A 20,882-nucleotide genomic window follows, 5' to 3' on the forward strand; every position below is an offset into this window, starting at 1 on the left:
AAAATTCTTAAGTTAAAAGTGCCATATATTTTATTGGTAAATTTTAACCACACCCTTTAAACAAGCTCTGTCTAACAGTACATTTAGATTTTAGATGCATTATATGAAATTTTGTATAAAACCATGATATTCCACATGTTATACTGGGTACAAAAGGTTTCATCTGTTGCAGTCATATGCATCTAACATGTCTTGTGATTATTTAGTCAGCAGAAGTCAAATTAAAACCAAACACAACATCAGTAGTGCACTGTTATTTTAGATACAATGGCTGCTGAGAAAGTTCACTTACCATGACACAAATAGCTGGTAATGATGTAGTGGGATTCCAATTCATAACTTGTATAATGGAGACTCTTCCTGTAAAGCCAGAATGTGAGAATGCATCTGTGAGCTCTGCACATTTATAGGTCTTGACTGCACATCAGTGCCACCTAGGCTTTAACACAAGTAGATCTGGTTGGTTCTTGCTGTGTAGGAGGGGCTCCTAGACCATGTGAAAGACTCAAAAATTGTATTTAAATGAAATAATAATAATTACAATTAAAATAAATAATAATGTATTAAATATGAATCATTTTCATATTACAAATTTGAAATGCTGTGTGCTGAACTTTGAAAAAGAGTACATAAATAGTAACATTCATGTGTCAGTGGTAGAACTGCAACACGATCACAAAAACTGAAGAAATTGTTTAGTTTCAAAGAAGCACCGGCCCAATTTTCATGTTCAAGTACAAGAGTCAGATGACAGGCTATAATATAACAAACCAAATGCTTCAAGTAAATCACAGAAGGTGCAAGCTCTTCGCCAATCAGATTGCCAGACTCCAGTGCTCAGATAAGGAATTTCTGCCAGCAAATGACAGGCCTACTGTTGCTGTTTTGCAGTCATGCAAAGCATCAGAAAGGAAGGAAGTGAGGCTCACATTTACCAAAGCTCGGCCAATAAAGATTCATCTCATAACTGCCATCAGATTGTAAACAAAAACCACTGATGTTCATAACCCAATTACCTGCTTTGTAGTGATAATACTTTTGGCTTGGAATACATGTTAGGTAAAAGGTGTTCATTAAAATAAATCATGATTAGTTTAAAAATCCAGCTTGTCAAAGCATACATTAAAGGAATATTTTACCAAAAAATGTAGATGAGCTTGTTTCTTCATCAGAACAGGTTTGGAGAAATGTAGCATTACATCACTTGCTCACCAATGGATCCTCTGCAGTGAATGGGTGCCGTCAGAATGAGAGTCCAAACAGCTGAGAAAACATCACAATAAGTAATCCACACGACTCCAGTACATCAATTAATGTCTTGTAAAGTGAAAAAAATGCATTTTGTAATAAACATGCATCAAACAGTTGTTTCTGGCTAAAATGTGAGTCCTCTATCCATTCGTTAAAACGCCTTAATGTTAGATTTGTTTCTTACAAACACGCATCTTTTCTCTTCAGAAGACATTAATTGATATACTGGAGTTGTGTGGATTACTTGTGGATTATTGTTATTTTTGTGTTTTTATCAGCTGTTTGAACTCTTATTCTGACGGCACCCATTCACTGCAGAGGATCCATTAGTGAGCAAGTGATATAATGCTAAATTTCTCTGAACCTGTTCTGATGAAGAAACAAATTCATTTCCATCTTGGATGACCTGAATACATTTTGAGATTTTTCCTTCAAGCATGTAATATCATGAATAAACTGCTGGAATAAGCCTTTAACATGCTCAATTACACGTAAAACACACAGAGACACACCACAGAGCTCAGGGTCACATGCTGCATGCACCAGCTGCATTGATTTCTGCCTCATCGACTGTAGTCTCTTGGACAGATTTCCTAATTTGTGCCTTTGCGATGCTGAGCCACCCAGAGACAAGGAGTGGGATAATGTCATGTCGTTCTCACCTCCATTTTAGTCATCCTTCCACATGTTTGTAAAAAAATAAAAAAATAAATAAAATATAGATCTGCAAGGTTTGGTTTCCAAAAGTTCTCGGGAGATGGGCAGATGTGTCAGGATATTTTTGTAATGAAGATAAGGAGGAAAAGGAGAGGTGAGCGTAAGAACACCTAGCGTGTGGCTGCTCTGAATTAAAGCACTGGCCTCATGCGTCATCCCAGCTGTGGGAAAACTGTGGAACCAGCTGCTGCAGGACAAGTGAAGGCTATAAAAATGAAAAAAAAAACGAGAGAGGGGAAAATGCTGCTGGCTATGCGTCTGCAGTCCTGCCCCTATACATCAGGACGAGAAACAAGGAAGAATCCCAGATCAAATGAACTCTTCCCTTCGAAAGCTCTTTGCTGTCCACATGGGTTTGAGGAAGCTTTGCTTATATATTCAAAGTTTACATTTTACTAAATGTATTTTTTTTAACATATGGAAATGTTTGGTTCACTACTGTAACTCATGAACAAACCCTCACGTTGTGTACATGTTATGTTAATGACTACAGTGTAACATTACACCTGACCAACACATTTTTTTTTTTGCGGAAGTGTATTTTTTCATTCTTCTGTCCCTGAACAGCAACACTGAAATGAACGAACACACAAACAAATAAAATAGTTCTTATACCTTTATACACAGATGATTATTTGACAGATGACTTTTAGTTTAATCCAATTAAATTAGCAGCTGGTAAATATAGTAATTTTACATATTATTTATTGACTTTATGATCACAACATTAGGCATCAAGTGAAATAATGTAAAATTTACAATAATGTAAAATTTAGGGACAGTGCACTCCAAAATGAAAATTCTGTCTTCATTTACTCACTCTTATGTTGTTTCAAACCTGCATGACTTTTTTTTAAATAGTGATTTTAAGATTTTCTAGTGACTGAGGCCGATTGTGAAAATTATTATTATTATTTAATTTTAAATAATTAATATAAATATGATATAAGAATTTTCAAAAGTATCATCTAGTCATCCATGATACTGATACTAATCCAGCTACTCTCCCACATATATTTGTGCTGCTAGATGACCAGCATTGTAATTATACATTACACAGCGGGTGTCCATGTTTCAGTCTCAAGGCCATTAGTGAATTCTTAACAGTAATAAGATTGTGTAAGTAAACAGGACCATCCAAGAGACCAGGGCAAGTATTGGGCTCTGGGCCCCTGGGACTGTGCAAGATCACGTGAGCAGCCATACCAGACGGCAGCAAAGCAGGGGGATTTCCAGATTGGTTATTATTGTTGCAGACAGGAAAAGACTCCATTTAGATGCCAGAGATCACTGAGAAAGCCCTCTCACTGTTTGTCGAGGAGCAGCTTTATAGCAGAGTTTATGGAGAATGATCTAGAGAGAGACAGAGAGAATGTGAGAAGGGGAGACGGAGTGGAGGATCGTTTCACTGCTCCAGGGGCTGGTCTCAAACATTTCACAGATCTTCATATTGATGAGACTTTTGACAGATGCAAAATGCACTGGATTTCATAAATAGTAAATAGTTTGTGTGTTTAATGGTGTGTAACTGAACTATAAATAAATCTGTAATCTGTAATTAAATAAATAAATAAACGATTTCCATTGTTAGTCAGAAATTCTTTGATAAAGACCACACAAAATTCCACAGTTTTACTGCAGATGTTTTACTACAAATGTTTTGAAAAAGTAAAATAATAATAATAATAAAATGTAAAAAATTATAATAATAATGAATAATAATAAAAATATTTGAGTTTATTTAGAATAACACAAGAGGTAGAACTTACTGTCAAGAATGCTACTGTTAAAATATGATCTCGAGTCAGACAAAAAGGGCAAATAAACTTCTAATTGCTAAATAAAAATTATATTTATGATGCTGATTGACATATTTATTTATATCCTGCAACTCTTGTTTATACATTTTTGTTTATTTGTGTATTTATTTATTTAGCTAAATCTCAAATTGATAATACTATTAGACTAATAAGTATGTTAATCATTTAGTCAAAACCGAGCTGAAATTTCTCTGTACTATCTATAGTAATTTTTAAATAGTAGGAGAGGAGTTTTTCATATACTACCATAGTACTACTATGGTTGCAAAACTATTCTATATTCTATTTGTACAATAATAAATTTAAATGTGTCTCAGTGTTTTTAAGAGACATGCATATTCCTGCTGTGAGCCACAGTCTCTGGGCTATAAACTTGTGCAGCATCTTCCCAGATTACCTAGAATCGATTGATGGATGTAATTTGACACCATCAAACATTCATGCATTCAATCAATCTCTGAATAAGTAGACAATAGATAACATTTGTGTTTTCTGTAATGACAGATTATGAATGCATGAGACAGATTATGGATGCATGTCATTTGGTGCTCTTCTGATGGTTACGCGTATGGGCTGCTAACACAAAGGTTGAAGGTTTAATTCCAAGCAGCAGTGACTGAGGAACTGGTGTTTTAGTGAGATTACAGTTCTGCTCTATCATCATTTTGCCCTTGAGCGAGGCACTTAACTTCAGTTTGATCCATATGCAATTACTGCAGTTAATGTAAATGGATTTGGATGAAAAGTGCCTGCTAAAAGATAGACATGCAGTATACTGACAAGAACGCTGAGATTAAAGTTATAACTTTGACCTAAAGTTGCATTTCCAAAATAATACATAATAAATGAGCATGGGAAATAAACAAACAAACAAATAAATAATGTGATTGAAGATGAAAAGATTATACTTTTATGAAAAACTTTAAAGTTCAAAACGAAACCTATTTTCTCTTTTCTACATTTTTACTTTTCACTAACTTGTGTAGACTACTACTACAGCTTGCCCTCTTTAAACTTGGCATTGCGGTACTAGGACTAATGTTAGCTCATAGGCTACGGGATAAATGGTTTGTAATGTTTCTCATTTGCAAGTCGCTTTACATAAAAGCGTCTGCTAAATGATCACAAATGTGACAATGAATAACCTGCTTGTAAACATAAACCACACATAAACCTGTGTGAAATCCAATCCTAAAAGTGTATTTGCTAACACGTTTATGTGTCCTTGACAGGGAATGAGAGAAAAAAAAGGGATAAGAGGGTACACTCCAGTTCCATGTTTTGTTTAGCGCTTTAAACGAGGCCCTTCAATTGATTGACGTTGGCAACATCCAATCAGCGCTCGCAAAGCGTCAAGTCTGTGTTCGTTCGGCCCAATCAGCCAATAAGAAGACTTAAAGACGCCATACGGTATTTCAATCGGCCATGATGGTGAGGTAAAGAGATACACCATTATATTTCCCCTGCAGCGTGCAGAATTTAAATCGCATGAAATATCAAAACGTCTCTAGTAATGTTTATAAAACGCTTCGTTTGATGAGCATATCGGTTATCCTTCACTAGCCCGCCAAATCATCCGTGTTTGCGAATGAGAACAATCTCGTTTAAGCATCTTAATAAAATCGCGACTGTGATTTTTGTCTTACTCTAATTGCTAGAACTGACTGCATGTTGTTTTTCGCTCTTCCTTCCTATATTATGCCTAAAAGACGGTCTGAATAAATCACTCACGGTGATATTTTTACATACCCAATGGAAATATCTGTAAAGGGGCGGGGTTTGAGGACTGTCAATCAAACGTTGAGCAGGTTTCACCAGGATCTAGAGAGAGACAGAGAGAATGTGAGAAGGGGAGACGGAGTGGAGGATCGTTTCACTGCTCCAGGGGCTGGTCTCAAACATTTCACAGATCTTCATATTGATGAGACTTTTGACAGATGCAAAATGCACTGGATTTCATAAATAGTAAATAGTTTGTGTGTTTAATGGTGTGTAACTGAACTATAAATAAATCTGTAATCTGTAATTAAATAAATAAATAAACGATTTCCATTGTTAGTCAGAAATTCTTTGATAAAGACCACACAAAATTCCACAGTTTTACTGCAGATGTTTTACTACAAATGTTTTGAAAAAGTAAAATAATAATAATAATAAAATGTAAAAAATTATAATAATAATGAATAATAATAAAAATATTTGAGTTTATTTAGAATAACACAAGAGGTAGAACTTACTGTCAAGAATGCTACTGTTAAAATATGATCTCGAGTCAGACAAAAAGGGCAAATAAACTTCTAATTGCTAAATAAAAATTATATTTATGATGCTGATTGACATATTTATTTATATCCTGCAACTCTTGTTTATACATTTTTGTTTATTTGTGTATTTATTTATTTAGCTAAATCTCAAATTGATAATACTATTAGACTAATAAGTATGTTAATCATTTAGTCAAAACCGAGCTGAAATTTCTCTGTACTATCTATAGTAATTTTTAAATAGTAGGAGAGGAGTTTTTCATATACTACCATAGTACTACTATGGTTGCAAAACTATTCTATATTCTATTTGTACAATAATAAATTTAAATGTGTCTCAGTGTTTTTAAGAGACATGCATATTCCTGCTGTGAGCCACAGTCTCTGGGCTATAAACTTGTGCAGCATCTTCCCAGATTACCTAGAATCGATTGATGGATGTAATTTGACACCATCAAACATTCATGCATTCAATCAATCTCTGAATAAGTAGACAATAGATAACATTTGTGTTTTCTGTAATGACAGATTATGAATGCATGAGACAGATTATGGATGCATGTCATTTGGTGCTCTTCTGATGGTTACGCGTATGGGCTGCTAACACAAAGGTTGAAGGTTTAATTCCAAGCAGCAGTGACTGAGGAACTGGTGTTTTAGTGAGATTACAGTTCTGCTCTATCATCATTTTGCCCTTGAGCGAGGCACTTAACTTCAGTTTGATCCATATGCAATTACTGCAGTTAATGTAAATGGATTTGGATGAAAAGTGCCTGCTAAAAGATAGACATGCAGTATACTGACAAGAACGCTGAGATTAAAGTTATAACTTTGACCTAAAGTTGCATTTCCAAAATAATACATAATAAATGAGCATGGGAAATAAACAAACAAACAAATAAATAATGTGATTGAAGATGAAAAGATTATACTTTTATGAAAAACTTTAAAGTTCAAAACGAAACCTATTTTCTCTTTTCTACATTTTTACTTTTCACTAACTTCTGTAGACTACTACAGCTTGCCCTCTTTAAACTTGGCATTGCGGTACTAGGACTAATGTTAGCTCATAGGCTACGGGATAAATGGTTTGTAATGTTTCTCATTTGCAAGTCGCTTTACATAAAAGCGTCTGCTAAATGATCACAAATGTGACAATGAATAACCTGCTTGTAAACATAAACCACACATAAACCTGTGTGAAATCCAATCCTAAAAGTGTATTTGCTAACACGTTTATGTGTCCTTGACAGGGAATGAGAGAAAAAAAAGGGATAAGAGGGTACACTCCAGTTCCATGTTTTGTTTAGCGCTTTAAACGAGGCCCTTCAATTGATTGACGTTGGCAACATCCAATCAGCGCTCGCAAAGCGTCAAGTCTGTGTTCGTTCGGCCCAATCAGCCAATAAGAAGACTTAAAGACGCCATACGGTATTTCAATCGGCCATGATGGTGAGGTAAAGAGATACACCATTATATTTCCCCTGCAGCGTGCAGAATTTAAATCGCATGAAATATCAAAACGTCTCTAGTAATGTTTATAAAACGCTTCGTTTGATGAGCATATCGGTTATCCTTCACTAGCCCGCCAAATCATCCGTGTTTGCGAATGAGAACAATCTCGTTTAAGCATCTTTAAAAAATCGCGACTGTGATTTTTGTCTTACTCTAATTACTAGAACTGACTGCATATTATTTTTCGTTCTTCCTTCCTATATAATGTCTAAAAGACGGTTTGAATAAATCTCTCAGGGTGATATTTTATATATGGAAACATCGGTAAAGGGCGGAGTTTAAGAACTGTCAATCAAACGTTGAGCAGGTTTCACCAGGGGCGTCCACTAACTGCCGCAATATTATTTTCGTTGAGCGTGACCTTTCTTGCAAATGGAGCAGAAGTTTACGCGCCACCTAAAATAAATAAGCAGTACTCTTAACCTCAACGCTTGTGTATCAATTAAACACGCGTATCACTGCTGGGTATAGTTTACACGGCACACCTTTAGGAGAAATTGACAAAAGATTATTTATGAAGAGGTGATGGCACGTGAAACGACGTTGTCAGTATAAGTATCACCATATGGAAAAACATGTAATATAAAAATATAAATACATTTGTAAAAATCCGGGCTTTTTTGGCTTTCAGTGAGTAAAAATAAATGTTTGAGATGCTTTGGACCCATTATAGATTTCAGGGCATGGTTAATGTTTTACGTACGCAAGTTTTTTTTTTTTTTCTTTTAAGGAAAGGATGATGAGCCCAGGGGAGGTTGACCAGGATAGTATGGATCGACAGTTATTCCACACATAAATGAATCAGAGGTTGGTTTGGAGGCGGAGTCTGACTTTGTAGAAATACTGTCTTATTGTTCCATCTTGACCAATCAGAGGAGCGGTGTTTTTGCCACACTGACCAATCACTGAAAACCGCCCGCCTTAAAGCTCCGCCTAGTCTTCTATATTAACTGCTCTGCCGCCGCGTGAGCTCGCTACAGACGCTTAATAGTCTTTTTTTTTTTAACTATATACAACTCGTATTTCTCTTTATATTATTTTGTTCCGAGACCCCATTATATTCTTAACATTTAGGAAAAATGGCTGACACAAAAGTCGATACCAGCTCGGAAGTCTCCGCCAAGGTAATGCAACTTCAGTTAACGTTATACACCGATTTGTAGATGCTGCGTTTTTATTAATTTGAATAAACGAGCAATATGAAATATGGAGTTTGGCATGGAAATAAGTATACAGCGTTATTGGAACACTGTTTGCAAAATTTGACTGTGTTTTTACCTCTCACTGTCACTTTGAAGACTTTTCGTGGATGGTAAAATGTTAGGTGTGCTGAAGTTGGGCTTCTTTACAGAGACATTTGCAACTAAAAGGCTTTTTGTTCGGATTCTGCGCGGGTTCTTTGTTTATGTAGGCGGCTTTTCGGTTCCTCTTTAAAAGTACAGTGAGAGAGATGGACGCAGAGGATCGCAAGCATGATCTCTACTCTGCTTATATGGTTTGTTGCACGAGTTTCTTTATTACTTCGTATAGACTCAATTATTGGAGGTGCCTCGTACAGTCCGCGAGACGCGGCGATTCGTCAGCCCGCAGCCCGATCTGTCACACAAGTTACTGCAGCCCTCACGACTCATGGTGCCACTCTGAATAAAGCACGTTTCCCTTATCTTTGAAATGTGGCTACTTTATGTTTGACCAATATTTCAAGTGTAATGAAAGTATAATATAATTTTAGGAATACATTGTGAACCTCAGAGCCAACCTGCCTCGCATTTACGGTTTATTTAACGGGAGCGTTAGGTCGCGTTGTCTTTTAAGTTCTGTCAAGTTCAGGTTATAGTTCACTTTTTCGTAGTGAAAATGAGAGTTCATCATACATTATTGATTAAACTACTTAAGATATGAGCTCTACAGGGCTATAGTCTACCTGTCCGGTAACGTTATACTGTCGGGATGGCTGATAATTTCTTAAATGAAAGAAAAGAGGTCTCTTATCTTATTCCACGGAAGGCGGTTTATATCAGCGGGTATCGAAATATGGAATTGATTTCTAGCGGCGATGTCAGTTTGTGCGTAAACTTATCCCCTGAAAACCGCCCGCCTTAAAGCTCCGCCTAGTCTTCTATATTAACTGCTCTGCCGCCGCGTGAGCTCGCTACAGACGCTTAATAGTCTTTTTTTTTAAAAACTATATACAACTCGTATTTCTCTTTATATTATTTTGTTCCGAGACCCCATTATATTCTTAACATTTAGGAAAAATGGATGACACAAAAGTCGATACCAGCTCGGAAGTCTCCGCCAAGGTAATGCAACTTCAGTTAACGTTATACACCGATTTGTAGATGCTGCGTTTTTATTAATTTGAATAAACGAGCAATATGAAATATGGAGTTTGGCATGGAAATAAGTATACAGCGTTATTGGAACACTGTTTGCAAAATTTGACTGTGTTTTTACCTCTCACTGTCACTTTGAAGACTTTTCGTGGATGGTAAAATGTTAGGTGTGCTGAAGTTGGGCTTCTTTACAGAGACATTTGCAACTAAAAGGCTTTTTGTTCGGATTCTGCGCGGGTTCTTTGTTTATGTAGGCGGCTTTTCGGTTCCTCTTTAAAAGTACAGTGAGAGAGATGGACGCAGAGGATCGCAAGCATGATCTCTACTCTGCTTATATGGTTTGTTGCACGAGTTTCTTTATTACTTCGTATAGACTCAATTATTGGAGGTGCCTCGTACAGTCCGCGAGACGCGGCGATTCGTCAGCCCGCAGCCCGATCTGTCACACAAGTTACTGCAGCCCTCACGACTCATGGTGCCACTCTGAATAAAGCACGTTTCCCTTATCTTTGAAATGTGGCTACTTTATGTTTGACCAATATTTCAAGTGTAATGAAAGTATAATATAATTTTAGGAATACATTGTGAACCTCAGAGCCAACCTGCCTCGCATTTACGGTTTATTTAACGGGAGCGTTAGGTCGCGTTGTCTTTTAAGTTCTGTCAAGTTCAGGTTATAGTTCACTTTTTCGTAGTGAAAATGAGAGTTCATCATACATTATTGATTAAACTACTTAAGATATGAGCTCTACAGGGCTATAGTCTACCTGTCCGGTAACGTTATACTGTCGGGATGGCTGATAATTTCTTAAATGAAAGAAAAGAGGTCTCTTATCTTATTCCACGGAAGGCGGTTTATATCAGCGGGTATCGAAATATGGAATTGATTTCTAGCGGCGATGTCAGTTTGTGCGTAAACTTATCCCGCGAAACCCCGCTGCGGATGCAGCAGTCTGGATGACTGAATGAGTTCCCATGATTGTAGCGCGCGGTCTGATCAGGAGGTGAGCGCGAAAACCGAAGTTAAGGGACATCCCGCGAAACCCCGCTGCGGATGCAGCAGTCTGGATGACTGAATGAGTTCCCATTGTAGCGCGCGGTCTGATCAGGAGGTGAGCGCGAAAACCGAAGTTAAGGGACGTCCGTACAGGATGCTTTTTATATATATTTATATAAACCTATTCCAGACCGATGTATTTGAGCGTTGCGACACGTTTCGTTGTTATTCTACCGTTTTGTGCACGGGCGCCGCGTTTTTAAGACGCAGTGGCTCCGTTTAACTTTTAAAAGCGCGTCTCGAGAGCCCCACGTTCTGTTCCATTCCGTTGCGCTCCGTCTAACGTTAGCTGCTTTTGAGCGCAAGAGCTCGTACTGTGTGAACGGCCCCGTATAGTGCATCAACCCAAACAATCGTTTTCCACCGGACTTACCAAGCGTGTGGTGCTCAGTCTCTGCTGATATCATATAAAGATCACTGGACTCGCCTACCAGTTGTGGGCACAACATTTCTGACCCGTTTGTCCTTTGTTAAGCTTTTTTTTTTTGCAGCGTCCCGGTCTTGATAAGCATACGTCTCTTTAAGTTTGCCTATGAAATACGGAGACGATTTCCGCTTCAGCTAAAAGGTTTCTGCCCACGCTGTTTGTTTGATCAATATATGGGTCAGTATTATCCTGTAAGTTAGATATGTTCATCATTCATCTACGGCTCACTGACGCTCAGCGGTTGTACAAAGCGGCATGCAATGGTGACGGTGTGAGAAGGCGTTGCAGGCGTGATGTAGACGCTAACCGGCTTAAAAGCTGAGGATTATGACCTAAATGTCTTAATACCGAGCGAGTTGCTGAATGGAAGCACATCCTGTGGTATTCAGAGCGATGAAAAGTCTGCGTTTTTAGACAAAGCTGCGATAATTTGATAAATAAAACGGTTTCTCTTAAGAATAATAGTAATTCTCGAGGGAACAACAGTATAGTGTTTGGAAAAAAAAATTTTAAAGGCCTAATAGCACAACGCTATTGTTCCCCCCTTCTTTCTCTTTCTCTCTCTCTCTCCGAGGTTTGTCGGTCCAGCCTCTCTTTGGTCGAGTTAGCGCTTCACTAATTGTGAGCTGGGAGTTGTAGTTTTTTAGCGGGCGTGTCTTTATCAAGCGCAGTGATGTGGATTATAAACTGAACTACAGCACGCATTGGCGGTAACGCCATGAACGTATCAAATTACAGCACCTCAATATGGTCTTTAAACCAGGCGGGGATGGAAGAGACAGACATCCAATGAATAAAGAGTGTGGAAGTGTCGCGTTTCAAATGTGAAATTATTTTCATTCAAAAATGAAAAGCACGTTCCACAAATAAGAGAGGATGTGAATTCAGCATTGGTCTAGTTTCATTTACTGCATCATAAGTAACTGAAGCAATTACAGAGCCATTTTTATTTTCTTCATTTAGGACCTTAAAGAAAAGAAACAGGTTGAGGAGGCAGAAAATGGAAAGGATGCCCCTGCTAATGGAAATACAGTAAGTTTCCACAACTTTATTTTTTCATTGCCCAGTACTGCTTGTAATAGTTTCCAAATGACCTCGGGTATTACCCATGATAACTCAATGTTTTTTTTTAGGAAAGTGAGGAGAATGGTGATCCAGAAAATGAAGTAGATGAGGAAGATGACGATGTGGCTGAAGAAGAAGACGAGGAAGATGATGGAGAAGGTAAGGCCTTAAGTAAACTAATTGAATGGTGAGAATGATTAAAAAAACATCCTGCTCTAGCTCCACCTATGTGTTGACAACCAAGACCATACCTGTCAACCCTCCCGTTTTTCCCGGGATTCTCCCGTATTTTACCGTTCTATCCCGCTATCATCCCGTCTAAATATTTTCCGTATTTCTCCCGTATTTTTAATCTTTGTATATTAAAAAAAATCCCACTATTTTATGTTTGCTACATTCGCTTCCGGTAAAACTCCCGTTTTTTGTATGGGCGAAACCTCATCATATGAATAATCACGGCAACAAATTCCAAGGCTGTCCAGTTGCCAGATCTTGTATGAAACGCATCTTTCTCACATGATCGACGCATACAAATTTCAACCCATTTGTCCCCTCAACTTGGCAGCCTACAGCCCAGTGATGCTATTGATATGTGCGCAGTTAGTACCGCGGGAAGGAAACAGTGATCACTGGTAGAAATTGGAGAAGAAGACTCAGGTGGTGCTCCAGTGAAAAAAACTAAATATTCATGTAAATGCATATTTACATGTATAATGAGATATAGCTTACACTTCAAAAGGCTATTTAATTGATTAAATGTGAGCGCTGCAAGTTTCAAAGTCCGGTGCTGCGCTGCTTTGTTTACTGCTGTTACGGGGGAAACGGCTATATTCCTGGCCACCTGCTGGCAGAGAATGAATTTGCATTTTTCAATGAGTGAACTGGTGGATCGATATTTAGATTTTTTTGTACCCTCAGATTCCAGATTTTCAAATAGTTGTATCTCAGCCAAATATTGTCCTATCCTAACATAGGATAGGACAATCCTATGTTAGGATTGTCCTATCCTACCCCCTCCCGTATTTTGGTACCCAAATGTTGACAGGTATGACCAAGGCATATAAACAAAGATGCATTACTAAGAATTAATAACTATATTATAGGTGATAATGATGATGAAGATGATGAGGCTGAGGGTGGCACAGGAAAACGAGCAGCTGAGGATGATGATGATGATGAGGTAATTTCCACTATATCAGTGGAATCCTTAGATACGTGTATAATCTGACTTTATAAACTGCAGTGTTTTAACTCTGCTTGGCCACATTTTTTAGGATGATGTTGAAACCAAGAAGCAAAAGACTGATGTGTAAGAAGCTACTTTGTTGGAAATCTTCTCATCCCTCCTTGTCCACTGGGGGAGGAAAAACATGGTCATCGTCAAGTAGAGTCCACCATCCGTGTACACACACCTAACTGCAGATTTTGTAGAAACAACCAAGACTTCAAAGCTCTACCTTCTTACAAAATACTTTAAAAGGAAAAATTTGTTTGTATTTTTATTTACATTTTATATTTTTGTACATATTGTTAGGAGGTCAGCCATTTTTGACAGTGATCTCTGGTTACCAAACGGTGCTTTGAAGTTGATGCTTCTCTATGAAATAGATTTTACTTGTGGTTGGACCATGTCATGTTATCTCAAAGGAAACTTGTAAAAAACTAAGCAAAAAAAGAAATGAAAAATTGCAGAAAAATGTACAAAAACATTAATTCAAAGCATTCCAGTAACTTTGTGTATGTACATCAGTTGTATCATACGTAGTTGGATTGTATGAGAGGGCAAGGCCAAAAGAAAATAGATTTTTTTCTTTTCTTTCTTGTCTATGAAATTGCTATCTATTTGTGGCCTGTTTGATGTATGTGTGAAATTTGTTCTGCTACAATAAACCGAAATTTATTTTGTGAGTTAATTTTTTTTCTTTCTTTTTTTTCCTTTTATGACTTTTCATGAGTTTTTTAATGTTGGAGCTGAATGGGCAAGAATAATTGAACCAGCATTATCTTCAGATGCAGTTCATGTTTTTCATCAGCCTGTCAAAAGTAAATGTACATCAATGTAAATTATTCAGGCCTTTAAGACTCCAAGATCTGGTATAAATTATATTGCGTTAAATAAAATTGACTGTGTGAATTCTTTCATTTCACATTTTTAGGCCACATCGCTCACGTTTATATATACTGAGTTTGTATGTATATGTCTGTGTGTGTGCATAAAAAGTTTATTAGGAAATTAATCAAGATAATTCATGTACATTACATGAACACATTTCTTTTGTAAGAAGAAGGCAAATTTGTAAGTCAACTATACGTTGGTGGTCGATGTTGCACTTATGATACTGAACTTTGAAGTTTAAATATTGGAAGCTATTTTTAGCTACTGGCTGAATATAGTCATTTTAACAGACCATTTCAAAAAGTGATCTGATTGTATAGTCAAAGATGAATTTGTAAACATTTCAGTTTAAAATACAGACATTTTAAAGATTACAAAAGTATTTCATTAATTGCATTTATTTAGCCTAACGGAAGTCTGACAAAAACATGTCACATATTGGAAAATGTGCACAAAACCAAAACAGTGCTAGAACTCGAAAGAGTGAAAGTGTTTCAGTTTTGGTGGTTTTAAACTTTCAGAAAGGAGCACTATAGGGACGAATTGATGTTGCACGACTGCTGTCAGGTCTTTGACTGTTGGCAGAGGTAGAACCAACAATCATGAGCACCAGATACAAACTCTAAAAGAAGAATTGATATGTGACCTGCTTTATAGACTCGCTGACTCACTGGCCATTCAAGCCTTGATCTGGCATCAGACTGCATATTGTGTGTTCATTTGGTCATATTATGTATAGGAAAAACACCATTCTGTCTGTACCTAAGACATAGGTGTGTGCTAAATTACTTCAAAACAAGCCGTTTTTAATGAGTTAGCAGCAAATCAATCTCGTGGGAAGTAGGGAGTGAAAGTATCAGTGCCACAAGTAGGTGGACACGCCGCCAGAGGAAACAACAGACGGACAGGGTTCTGGGCCATCGTGCTTTCAACAACACAGGGAAACAAGCACATATGAAGAAAGTAGAAGATCAAGGCTGAGATGAGTAGTTTGGAAACTTCTAGAGTGGAATTAGAATGAGGGAGCATAAGTTAAATGGATCCATCTAGGAGATCATGGAGATCTAAGGAAGCTGGATCAATTCCAGATTCTTTTTTTTTTGCTGTGGTCTATGAATGATTCATTTCCAACAAGCAATAACCTGCAAAAAGGTGAACCCTCTGTATACAATGTGGTGAGAAAGATGCCATGGCCACATTTTAGCAGCATACAAGATGACACTTGCGTAATGAACTCTCTTAAAAATGCTTGATGACAGCATCTTTGAAAAGAAAAGAAGAGAACAAATAGACTAAATGAAACTGTTTAAACAAATGATCTCATTCATTCAACTCAGCACAAGCTCAGCTAATTATTATGCTTGAACTGTGTATAGCTAGAGGTGTCTACATTTTTTACTACGAAGGGCGAAAAAGCAAGTCTGTCTGAGGGAAGTGGGCCAAAAGTAAATGCTGCATTATATGTGGTCAAGTTTCTGCTGGTTCAAAGGGCTTTTTCATGAACTTTAATGAGGTTAGGGCATAAGGGTGTCACTCTAAGAATGATAAAACTAATTGGATTTTAATTTTAAAAAGACAGGACACGCATGGGCTCTCATGAGAACCACCAAAGGTTCATCATGTCTACATTATTTTGCTGGCTAATGATTCTGAATGTACATTTGTCTTGCGTAATGTCTTAATAAATGGCAGTCTTGTGCATGATTTGTCAGTGTTGTTTATTATTAGGTGAAGGTGTAACTATCAGACAGTATCTAAACCAAGAATAGCAGATGTGTTAACCACCGTTTTTGTGTGAGCAGACATTTGGAGCACATTGATTCTGCATGCAGGTCATTGTTGACTGTGTTCAATGGAGTACAGAGATCAATAGAGTTCAGAATGTCTAAATGAATTCCACCATTTGCACATGGAATATATGTCCACAAGCAGATATCAAGGGCCTGTGACAGGTAGCACAGAATCATTTGCCTGGTAATTAAATAAAATTAATCATTAATAGCATTCTAGAGAGCATCACTTAAAAAATCGTTTAGTATGATTACATAATAAAAGTATGATTACAGTCAGAGCACCTGTAAGTGTCACGATCACCAGCTGTAAAAGACAGGACACGCATGGGCTCTCATGAGAACCACCAAAGGTTCATCATGTCTACATGATTTTGCTGGCTAATGATTCTGAATGTACATTTGTCTTGCGTAATGTCTTAATAAATGGCAGTCTTGTGCATGATTTGTCAGTGTTGTTTATTATTAGGTGAAGGTTTAACTATCAGACAGTATCTAAACCAAGAATAGCAGATGTGTTAACCACCGTTTTTGTGTGAGCAGACATTTGGAGCACATTGATTCTGCATGCAGGTCATTGTTGACTGTGTTCAATGGAGTACAGAGATCAATAGAGTTCAGAATGTCTAAATGAATTCCACCATTTGCACATGGAATATATGTCCACAAGCAGATATCAAGGGCCTGTGACAGGTAGCACAGAATCATTTGCCTGGTAATTAAATAACATTAATCATTAATAGCATTCTAGAGAGCATCACTTAAAAAATCGTTTAGTATGATTACATAATAAAAGTATGATTACAGTCAGAGCACCTGTAAGTGTCACGATCACCAGCTGGAGTGCCCTTGATAACCACCAGAGGGCACTCCATCCCATACCTCTGTCACTCAGTCTTGGACTTAATTTCCCATAATCCTTTGCCCAGACTCATCAGCACTCATTGTTTGCACCTGTGTCTTCTTAACCCTGCCTGCTCACCCTATAAGCCTGGTTCAAGTCTTGCATGTGTCAGTTCTAGATTTTTATCGTGGTTCTGGGGCCCGTTCTTCGTACGTCGCTAATTCCCTTAGCTGGATTTGATTGTTGACGATTTCCACAAGCAGATATCAAGGGCCTGTGACAGGTAGCACAGAATCATTTGCCTGGTAATTAAATAAAATTAATCATTAATAGCATTCTAGAGAGCATCACTTAAAAAATCGTTTAGTATGATTACATAATAAAAGTATGATTACAGTCAGAGCACCTGTAAGTGTCACGATCACCAGCTGGAGTGCCCTTGATAACCACCAGAGGGCACTCCATCCCATACCTCTGTCAGATGGCATTACGTTGCTGTCTTGCCGCCAGCCAATCGCTGCATTACGATTGTGGTTTATCCTTTAATAAACTGCTGCACTTGGATCCTCAGCCTTCGAGTCCCCGTGCAGTTTTGTGACAGTAAGGATCAACAGCACTGCAGCTTTAAAAATGTAAATCTTCGTGCTAACAAGGCTTTAAATCGGCTTCTCATTAGATGTTTCACCCATGGGAATCTTGTTAGAAAGATTTGATCACTGTTATTCCTACTCTTCACGTCCTGTAAATACGTCTGTCAGTATAATTAAAGTATAATTATAGCATAATTAAGCATTTAAATTTATTACTAAAATTAATTCTAAAAACCTTGCTACACTGTAGACTTTTAATGTAACATACAATTTGTTTATCATATTGATTACATTACATTTAATCATTTAAATGCAACATTGACATCACTCACATATCTTCTCAATAAGACATTAGTAAGTCCCTCTGTTGCTTGGTGATGTGAAAATCCAAGAGTCTCTAGTCCAGTAGAATCCATGTTGGACAGAACTGCCTCTATTCAAGTGCTGCTCTAAATCTTTGTTGCCTGCTTATTCCATTCATGCCATGCATCATCCCAAGGCCAAGCGTAGGCATCCTGGGATTTCATAATATTGGCATGGTGCAAATTTGTATTGGTCAGTCATTTTCACCTCTCTGTTTCGGGAATCCGTGGAAGAACAATAGTGAGAGTGAGTGTGTCAGCTCTGTGTCTTTCTCTTTGTGTGAATTTCTCAGTCCAGTTAGTGATCTGGCTGCTTCTGGATAAACGGAGCAAGAATCACATCAGAGGCTTGTGGGTGGAAACTGCTTTGAAGTCTCTCATGCCATCTTGTGGTGTTTTCAAAAACCTGTTTTATATTTTTGTCATCAGCAATGAGAACCAATATAAATGTAAGTTTTTATATAGCAATATATAGCAATGGCAAATGTGTGAGAACTTTATTTAAGAATCACAGTCGAGCCTTAATTAAAGATGGAGATTCAGTGATTCAGATTGCACTTTAACAATTAATTGTCATTTAGACACATATACAGATGTACTAGGGAGGGTGTAATTCTGTTTCACTAATAGTGTAGATAGTATAGTTGTATAAATCCTATTTTGAGTTTTAAATTCCCTTGCTTACTCTCTATTTTATTTTTTTATGCCAAAAATTATATATGCATTAATAGATTATATGTTATATATGAATTACATATTTATATATAACAACATTTTGAATAAAAGTAAAAAACCTTTAAAAAGTAGAAAACACGTGATATATGACTATGATATATGAGCTGAATATATGACGTCTGTTAAGACAGATCAAATTAAAATTATGCAGGTGAGACTTTGAATAAATGTCACTTTTATTCCTATGATTTTTCTTCAGGATGGGATTGTTATTCCTGTTATTTCTCAGGAATAATATTTACTGAACATTTTGTACATATAAGACACACACTGTAACGTTGTGTGGTAAGTAGGCCTACTTGTCACAAAGGGGAACAACTTTTTTTTGACACTAACTTAATAATAATAATAATAAATAATTTCACAATATACCTGTATTTAAGTTGTATCAATGGATTTTCAGCAATAATTTAAACAAACAATTATAAGGCATCACTTTAGGACGCACTTGTTGTGCTTCTTACAATTAAAGGCTATTATCTCCATCTAGTGGACGTTAATTGTTGCTACACTGATCACACTGAGTTATGTGATGGTCAACACCTGCAGTCACAAAAAAAAATAAAAAATAAAAAATTCTGGCATCATTTCCTCACCCTCAGGCTGTTCCAAACCTTTATGAGTTTCTTTCTTCTTATTAACCCACAAGAAAATATTCTGAACAATGTTGGTAACCAACAGCTGCTGGTAACCATTGACTTGCATAGTATTTTCCCCCATACTATGGAAGTCAATGGCTACCTGCAACTGGACTATCCCTTTAAGGGTGTTTAATTATTTACTAAATCCAATCAGCATTTAATCCATCAGCTGGAGTGAAATACAGGAATTTCATATAAGATATATAATTTATAACTAAATAAATTTGGAGTTTACCCAATTCTTTGAAATTGATTTTTCCCTTTTAAACATACTTTTAGAATTTTTAAAAAGATATTTAACAGGATAGTTCACCAAAAAATGAAAATTCTGCTCACCCATCTAGTTGTTCCAGAGCTGTATGAATTTCTTTATTTAATTTTTTTCTGCTAAACACAAAAGAAGTTCATTTTAAGAATTGAAAGAATATTTTTGCCAAACATTTGTTTGTCCCGTATTTGTTGCTTCCATAGTGTTTTCCCCATACTGTTGGAGTCAGTGGTGACCCTCAACTGTTTGATTACGCACATTCTTCAAAATATCTTATTTCGCATTCAACAGAAGAAAGACATTCATACAGCTTTGTAACAACTTGAGGTTTATAATTCATACTAATTGACTTCTGACCAACTGATACACAACAGCACACCATAACGTTGCTTCATGTTCCTTACATGGCATGACATAACATTAAAGCAACATATGTAACACTAATATGACAAACTTTAGAGTTTTGGAACAAATCTTACTTTCCTTTTCGCCATCATATGTACTGTAGGCCTACCATAAATAACAGGCACAGAACTGCATCAATGTATCCACAAGGTGTCAGTACACACATTAATTAACAACTCAACATTTTCTCCCAGGCTCCTGCAGCCAAGCAAACAAGCGAATGGATGAATGGATATTGACTCCATATATTGCATTATCTTAATGCATCCACGTGTATTTTTTTGACTGGGTAATTAAATTATAATTATATATAGTTATTAGATTTTATAAATCAATGAAAAACAAAAGAGACCCTTGCACAACGAATGATCAAACCTATTACAATATAGAGTATTTCTATAAATAGAATACACTTTCATAAATATATCCAAAACAGATCGTGTAATACTGTGTATTATAACTTGATTTACATCTTACAAGCTTTTATTATCAAATGAAAGTGTCCACCTGAGCTTCTGTTTCATGTAATGCTACACTATGCTTCACAGTTTGTTCTACCTTTCGCGAATCCACGTCGTCACTAAAACCAAATGACTTTTGTTCGGTGTTATTCATTCATTTCTAATAATGAAAACCCATAACAGGTGCAGGCATGATATGTGCTTCTATGAGACAGTTT

General features: G+C 36.8%; 1 protein-coding gene across 3 annotated transcripts; it reads left to right on the forward strand.

Annotated features, from left to right (window-relative positions):
• The first annotated feature begins 8,535 nt into the window (after positions 1–8,535).
• On the forward strand, positions 8,536–14,573 carry LOC107738711 (prothymosin alpha-A). 3 transcript variants are annotated; one of them, XM_016550530.1, is made up of 5 exons: positions 8,536–8,691; positions 12,351–12,419; positions 12,521–12,611; positions 13,556–13,633; positions 13,725–14,573. In XM_016550530.1, exons 1-5 carry the CDS (start codon positions 8,647–8,649, stop codon positions 13,763–13,765), a joined length of 324 nt encoding a protein of 107 aa, XP_016406016.1. In that variant the 5' UTR covers positions 8,536–8,646; the 3' UTR covers positions 13,766–14,573. The 3 variants fall into 3 exon arrangements, with proteins under 3 accessions (XP_016406016.1, XP_016406025.1, XP_016406032.1); XM_016550539.1 differs by lacking the exon at positions 8,536–8,691 and adding an exon at positions 9,697–9,870 and having other exon boundaries at positions 13,556–13,632; positions 13,727–14,573; XM_016550546.1 differs by lacking the exon at positions 8,536–8,691 and adding an exon at positions 9,697–9,870 and having other exon boundaries at positions 13,556–13,631; positions 13,720–14,573.
• Positions 14,574–20,882: the final 6,309 nt, after the last annotated feature.

The sequence above is a fragment of the Sinocyclocheilus rhinocerous genome, unplaced genomic scaffold (genome assembly GCF_001515625.1).
Source record: "Sinocyclocheilus rhinocerous isolate Xijiao unplaced genomic scaffold, SAMN03320098_v1.1 scaffold1182, whole genome shotgun sequence".
Lineage (NCBI taxonomy): Eukaryota > Metazoa > Chordata > Actinopteri > Cypriniformes > Cyprinidae > Sinocyclocheilus > Sinocyclocheilus rhinocerous.